This window comes from Candoia aspera, chromosome 3 (assembly GCF_035149785.1).
Source record: "Candoia aspera isolate rCanAsp1 chromosome 3, rCanAsp1.hap2, whole genome shotgun sequence".
NCBI lineage: Eukaryota > Metazoa > Chordata > Lepidosauria > Squamata > Boidae > Candoia > Candoia aspera.
Genome location: NC_086155.1, coordinates 93,095,583 through 93,103,230, shown reverse-complemented (window position 1 = coordinate 93,103,230; position 7,648 = coordinate 93,095,583). Strand labels below are relative to the sequence as shown.

The 7,648-nt window shown below is 40.6% G+C and overlaps 1 protein-coding gene across 1 annotated transcript; it reads right to left on the bottom strand.

Moving 5' to 3' along the window:
- Positions 1-4,226: 4,226 nt before the first annotated feature.
- ZNF281 (zinc finger protein 281) lies at positions 4,227-7,647 on the bottom strand. The gene has a single exon (XM_063298379.1). It carries the CDS (start codon positions 7,311-7,313, stop codon positions 4,602-4,604), a length of 2,712 nt encoding a protein of 903 aa, XP_063154449.1. The 5' UTR covers positions 7,314-7,647; the 3' UTR covers positions 4,227-4,601.
- Between the last annotated feature and the right edge of the window lies 1 nt (position 7,648).

Here is a 7,648-nt window from a genome sequence, read left to right as displayed (position 1 = left end):
ACAATGTCTTATGTACAAGAACTTTCAAAAGAGGATGAAGTCTAACACTGTACGATTCTGAGAAAATAATAGGTAATTTCTCATATATTATCATTACTACAGTAGTAACAGGCAGGGAGAGGGATTTTCTTTTTTACTGTCTGATTAGCTATCTGTAGGTAGCACAGATCAAAATATCTACTTTGTAAAAACAGCACTTGCAAAGGCCAAGGGAACTTTGCTCAGCAAGATACACAGACACTGTACTATTGTGGAATGTGCATCTTGGAAGGACAGACTGTTTCCAATTATTTACTGTCCACTACATCTGATAGTATTTTATCAAATGGAACATTTAAAGATGTGTAACATAACATCATGGTCCATATGGGCATCACAACATATGTAACCCTTCAGATGTCAAGTTTTTTTTTTCCCTTATCTGTGGCTAAAATTTTGGGAATTCACCAAATCTCACAAGATTTTAGTGTTTTCAAGTGAAATCTTATGCAATGTTGGACCAAAAGGCAAATTTTTACAAGATTTCTTGATTATGTAAGATACTAGCTATTATTACTACTACTACAACCATCATCACCAGGGTACCAATGGTTCCTTGATCATCAGTTGGGATCATATACTTTTGCCACACACAAACATGCAGCTTTGGATCATTTTGCTCAATAAATAAACCAACAGAGATTGACTCATTTGTTTAATTGGGTTCTATCTAGTTTTAGAATGTGTGCAGAATGGATCACGGTCACATTTATGCAGAAATGTTAAAAATTCAAAAGGGTTCACAAACTTTTAAGCACCATTGTATACTACCAAGGTATCCAAGGAGCAAGAACAGAAAATGGAACTAAAAGATAGCGATAAGGATATCCTAATTCCATAATCAGGTTCTTTTGCTTCCTCTTCTGAAGTATTTCTGCACTTTTCCCATTATTGCAGTCTAAAATACCAGAATCAGACTAACTGCCAACATGAAAGTAATAAAGATCTGCATGAAAAGCATTAATCCTAAGATCTTCCCGTGGAAATATCTTTCCCTTGTTTTCAACAGCCACCTTACCATCATATTTGGCACAAGAGTCTAACAATAGATCCATTTATATATTGGCCCTAGGATATATTTTCCCTGCTGGTTATTTGGGAACCATAAGGAATTATACTTTTCTTGTCTTTCAGTGCGTTAATATTTGCTATAAATCAACATAATACAAACATTTTAACTTCCACCTGTTCCAAGAATTATACCATAACATACTACATACGTTCCACTATAAAAAAAATGTATCACTCTAAGTAGCAAGCAGTGAGTAACTTCAGCCCCCCCTCCCCATGCTTTTCTATTAATCTCCACCTTTGAAAGCTGTCCTCCTTACCAAATTTGGAAAACAAAACTTGCTGACATTCATGACTAGTCATGTAAATCATTAGTAGAGATGTGTCAGTTTTCAAAGCAGCAGTTCATTTTGACAACGGTTCAAAGGAAGCACCCTCTGAGTGCCCCTAAAGTGCTGTGTTGGCCTGGTTCTAACTATTGCAGCAGAGCTGCCACAGTGCTTTATTTTGCTGAAAAATGGTTTTTGTACATATTCATCACAGGAACAGATGCTAGCTGTTGGAGCAAATCAACCAAGTCAAGTCACATCAACCTCAAGGCAGAGTATTATGCCTCAGAGAAGCACCATGTTGATGCAGCACAACCAAGCTCTACCTAGGCCTAAAGTTTAATCCCTTTGTCTGGATATTAAAATATTTGCCCTTAAATCCAATGGATATATGCTGCTTGCATGCCTGGAACCTCTTTTTTAAGAGCCAAGATCTTCCATCAGCCTTCTGATAGCTCCAGGAAATCAAGTAAAACTGAATTCAGCCATTTGGTTCTCTACTAAATATCTGATAATTCAACAATTAATGGTTAAAATGAACTATGGCTTAACCTAACATGTGAAACCATGTTTCCCTTCCAATTCAAGGAGTCCAATTGAGTTAATCACTTCCAAACATATAAAATTAACAGCAGGATGAAGCAATGCAATACTGTAATTTATCCAATTAACATCCATTCTTCAACAGAATTCCAGGGCCACTAAAATAAAACCCAATCACTGCTAACAGTTCTCAGTATTCTGTGTCAAATTCTATCCATTAGTGTAAGTGAGCTAATACTACTAATACTCCATTCATTTGAAAAGCATCTTCAAAGAAAAAAACTCTAACTCAAATAGAGTAAGATAAATAATTTAAAGCTCAAAATAACGAAAAACTGTTTTTATTGTTCACCTAAAGAAGTTTTACAATAAAAATACCTTTTAAAAGCAAGCAAGTTATTCTTCTATTGTTCCAGCGTTTAGTTTCAAGCATTTTATGGAATTGTCTTGACAAAGCCAGAGGTGTAACTGGATAGATAATACAACGGCATCTTCTTTCCTTAGTTGTGTGAACAGCATTTTAATTGGTCACAGTCTAAAGCAAACAATCCCTATCCACACTATCCAGTACACACAATATAAAGAAAAGAAATAACTGCAGTGAACAAAATACCCCAAAAAACAAAGAAAAACCCATATAGCAGAACTGCACAGTGGTTAAGATATATTCCATCCCTTGATGATAAGTTGTGCTCTATAACTAGATGGCAGGGGAAATTAACAGCACTAATTTGAAGGACGGGAAATACATTATCAAATATATATATACTTAAATGGGATTTAATTAATTACGCATTAGTAATAAGGTGATGTCTCATTTGGTGAAAAGAGTGTTCAAGTTGATTTGGTAGGCAGGAAGAAGAGAGAAAATGGGTATGTTTAGCATTCTGTAACAATTTAAGGATTTCATAGTTCTCGTAATACATCTTCATAACTGAAGTGTTTTACACTTGCACAATGTTAATCACTTTATTATACATGAACACCTGAAACAGGCCAATTACACAATAAGACCGCAAACAACCACTGGTACTTTTCTGCCTTCAGAAAGCACATAAGACAGAAGTATCACCAAAAGTACATTTTAAAAATCTGCAAAAACATCACCAAAATTACATTGAAAAACTAATTTTTAAAAAATCTGCAAAAAAAAAGTGGTTCTGTGGTTCTGGACAGTGCAACCGCTTTTTAGCAGTTTTAAAATAGCCACTAAGTTCTCTAGCAGGTTTTTGTGGCTCCACAGGCTTTAATCAAGATTCACATATCATAAATTATGTACCACAAAATATACATTAATTTGAGCAACAATTCCTTAGGAAGATTCTGGCTACAATAAACCACATAGGTACCTCTCACATGGTTCATATGGTTAGGCCAATCTCTGAATCCAAGTGAAGTCTCATGACCCAAGCCTGCAAAATGTCTTCTACACATCCTTAAAACCCACACGTAATCTGAACTCCGCCCCACCCGACATCTTGTGGATGCAAATCCCAATGCACACTGGGAGACCTTTCTATGTACAACTAATTGTTCCTTGCTGTATCTTATATAGAAAACTTTATAGCCTTCTAAAATAAAGGGGCATTCAATTGTTCAACTCCTGATGTCATGAGACATCTGAAAATACATAATAAGTTATGCAATCTTCTGGAATGTATATCTTCTAAAATTCCAGCTGTTAAGCTAAGGGACAAGAAAAAGATCACAAATCATGGCAAACAAACTTGGTATAGAAAACAGATGATAAGACAGCCTAAGATAGTAAAAAAATTTAAAAATTGAGCAAATGGAAAGAAAAGGTTGGAGGCCAATTGAAGGGATTTTTAAAAATATATAATAAATAATGCATTCCAAAGCATATATAAATTATTAATGTAATTTGAATTTGGGGCTACAATGACATCAAATTACTACTTCAAAAATCCTCTTGTGGATTATACCATTAATATCTCTTTACAGAATTATAATCTTCTAGGGGCAGGGAGGAATGGGGGTGGACATTATTTTTCTTAAAGCTATCATTCCAGGAAATATACCAAGGATCTGAGAGTAGCTACCCTAAAAGTATGGAATGGGTATTATCTTCTGGGAAAAGAAATAAAGTTTGTTAAAAACTATAAACAAGCTTTAGGCAGCTAAATTCTCAGAATTTTATATCACCCAGATACAAGACAGCAATTTGCAAAGTCTTAGAACCCTTTGTTAAATGGCAGAATAGAGTTACCACTTATTTGTAAATTCAAAACTCCAATACACCAACAGTGTACAGAATCGCCTTGCTTCATTACATTTTCCTGAGAGTAAAGCAATTAACATAAACCTTAATCCTAAAACAAAAGTGATTTTTTTTGTCTTGGTTTTTAATTTTTTTTCTTTTTTGCAGTTGCAATTTTTGGGCTATTCCCTGACAATCTAAGTTAAGTAAGTTTGATTGCTAAACACTGTCACATAAACACACACACAAAAAATGCAAACTATAATGTCTATTGATCTGATTAAAAATCTTAATACAAACCAATCTAAAATTATATTAACAAAACTAAATATGAAAAGTTGCATTGAAAGGGCGTGTTACATTATTTGTATTAGGATCATGTAGAAACATTCCAATGGCAGTGTTATCAAAATAAAACTACTACATTAAGACCACCCCTAAGCCTAGTCATACGTGAGACTCTACCTATAACTCTGGCTAGTTGGGGTCTTTACTCTTGTACTACATGGCTCACTAACATCTGACATTATATTTGAATACCCTGAGAAATCTGATACTGAAGTCCTTACTCTATGGTCCACTTCTCCATTAGAGTTAGCAATAAAAGTCATTGGCACCCTGCTGCCCGTCTTAAACTGAGAACCAAATGCTTGTGCAAAGGTCTCTATCTGATATGTTGCTCGATGTTCTAGGTCCTTCTGAGGATCTATCTGGTTAGCTAGCTCCTGAGATGGAATTGGAAAGCTTGTTGAAGATTCTAGGGTTTTTTGTTCCTTCTGGCTATTCAATTTTTGGGGTGTAGACTGATAGCCTGATGAAGTGTCTATGCTTTTTTGAGAGTCTATCAGGTCATCTAGTTCTTGTGAAGGAGTCAACTGTTGATGGGTTGCCTCCAAAGCAGACAAATAAAAACCCGGCTGAGATCCAAGCAACATCCCAAAAGGAGGCTTTGACAATGCAGATGGCAACACTGAGGTAACAGATTGGCTGAAACCACACTCAAGTGGGGACGTAGTGTACACTTGTTTGTCTTGAAACAAAGTATGGTTATGAAGGCTTGAAGACAAGCTTACAAATTGGAAACTGGGACCAAAAGCAAAACCAGTGCTATTGGTTGTTCTTTCAAAAGCATGTTGGAGGTATTTTGAGTATTCTTGCAACATGCTTGCTTTGTCATTGGAAGCTGCCTGGGAACTAGGACTCAGGTTCTCCTCTTGAACCATCTCTGTATGTTCTCCTGAAGCTTGTAAGTCCACACGCTGTTCCGTGATGCTGAAGGGATCTTCTTTCTGGCCTTCTGACTTGTGAGAGTACTGCTCCAAAAGACTTTGCAAGACTTCATCAGGAATGCCAGACTTGTCATGACAAGATTTGATGTCAGCATTAAGAGATGTTGGGTCAATGAGAGATAATGGGGTCTCACTGTCCATAACACTTACCCCTGCAGACTGAATAACAGACGGTTGGGAGGCCATATGCCCAACATTTATAGAAAAGGCACTGTTACTGCTGGCGGTTTGCAAATATCTTCTTTTCTTTGAAAACTGCATGGCATCATCATAATTGCTATTTATTTGACCTGACTTGCCACTTGCCGCTTGGAGAAGGCCAATAGCATCTACACTGGTATTTGCAACTATGCCAAGAGAGCTACTTGGTTTTCCAGAAAATTGCTTCTGACCAAGGAGGTCTGGTAACGGTGACATAAAATTAAGAAAGCTCTTATCTGCATTTTTCCGGTTTCCTTTTTTAAAGATTAGTTTTGGCACCTTTTTCTGTAGCTCTTCTAAGCCAGTGCCAATCAAGCCACCACTGGAAGACACTATAGGAATCTCTACCGCATAATTCTGCAAGGACATATTAGATGCAATTTGAGATTCAGATATTTTGTGACTAGGCTTATGTTCTTTGTTTTCAGTGGGTATACATTTTGCTTTGCTTTTTCTCTTTGATGAACCTGTATTTCCCTGAGACAACATAGACAAGTTGCCCATGCTATGATTTGATGGCCCAGGATCCATTCCAGCACCTGCTTTCCCTATGGCTTCTCCACATGTACGTCTGTGCTTCAAAAGTCTATCAGTTCTTGAAAAATACTGCTGACAGGTTTCACATTTGTATGGCTTTTCTCCGCTGTGCGTTCTCTTGTGCCTTTCCATGTGATACTTCTGGATGAACTTCATACTGCATTGATCACACCCAAATGGCTTCTCCCTGCTGTGGATCTTTTCATGCCTCTGAAGCAAATACTTCTGAATGAAACCCATGTTGCACTGACTACACTGGAAAGGCCTCTCACCAGTATGAATGAGCACATGCCTGCGCAGATGATAGGAGCTCCTGAAGGCAGCACTACAGTGTTCACAGACATGAGGTTTCTGGCTAGGGGACAGCACGGCAGCTTCTCCATCTCCTGTTACAAGGGCCTTGGCTGAAGTGCTCGGCTTCTTCTTGGCTTTGTTTCCCTGAGATTCTGACTTTGGCCTCTTCACCTTCCTGGCCTGGGCATCATGTTTAGGCTCATCTGAGCCAGCAGCACTTACTTCACCACTGCTTCTGATGCCCAACAGCAAATCTCCTCTATGGGGATGATGATGCAGGTGGTGAAAAAGACTGAGGTCCTGGATCACACTCTGGTTGGCCCCTTCCACTCCTCCACCACCAAGAGTGGGGTGCCTCTCCTCCCCAGCTATACCAAAGAGACCCCCATAATGGTGATGGTGGTGGTGATGGTGCTGCTGCTGCTGCTGCTCCTCATCCTCTTGATCGCTGGGCTTCTCCTGCTTGATGTTCACCAGGGAATGGAAGAAACCCCATGAGCTCCTCTGGGAGGATGAGGAGGTGGCAGGGAGAGGAAACCCTCCTGCCGGCTCTTTCTTGAAAGTCATGCCCTGAGGGTGGGGAGGAGGAGGAGGCGGCGGAGGGGCGGGGGCCTCAGCGGCCGAGGCAGTGGTCGCGGTGGCAGAGGAGGAAGACGAAGACGACGATGAAGAGGCGGCGGTAGCAGAGACCGAAGTCAGCCCACAATGCTGGGGGGGCGCGGCCGGCCGAGTGAAGCTGGTGACTGGCGGCAGGCGATGATTGAACATGACCATGCTGGGGGGGAAAGTGGGCTCCATCGCCGTCCTCTTGGAAGAACCGCCGCCGCCCAAGAAGCCGCTGCCGAGTTTCATATTCCGCTCGGAGGCAGTAAGGGGAGCCGCAAAGCCGGGGAAGAGAAAGAGGCGGAGGCGCGGCCCTTAGGGGCTGCTCCTGCTGCCGGACCCCGCAGCTGCGCCGCTCGCTCGCTTTTGACTCACTCACCCGCCGGCTGGCCGGCCGGCCCGGTCTCTTTCGCGCTCCGTACTTTAGCACCCGCTAGCCCGCCAGTCGCGGCCGCCGACAGCCGGGCGCATCCTTCGTCGCCACTCGGCCCCACCCGGCCCAGCCTCGTCCCGCCGCTGGTTCCTCCTCACGGCCGCCGCCTCCAGTTAAAAATATCGCCACAATGGAATTAGCAGAGCCCCCT

What these genes read in the sequence shown, in the direction of transcription:
- ZNF281 (XM_063298379.1), bottom strand. Translation starts at nt 7,313, where the DNA reads ATGAAACTCGGCAGCGGCTTCTTGGGCGGCGGCGGTTCTTCCAAGAGG.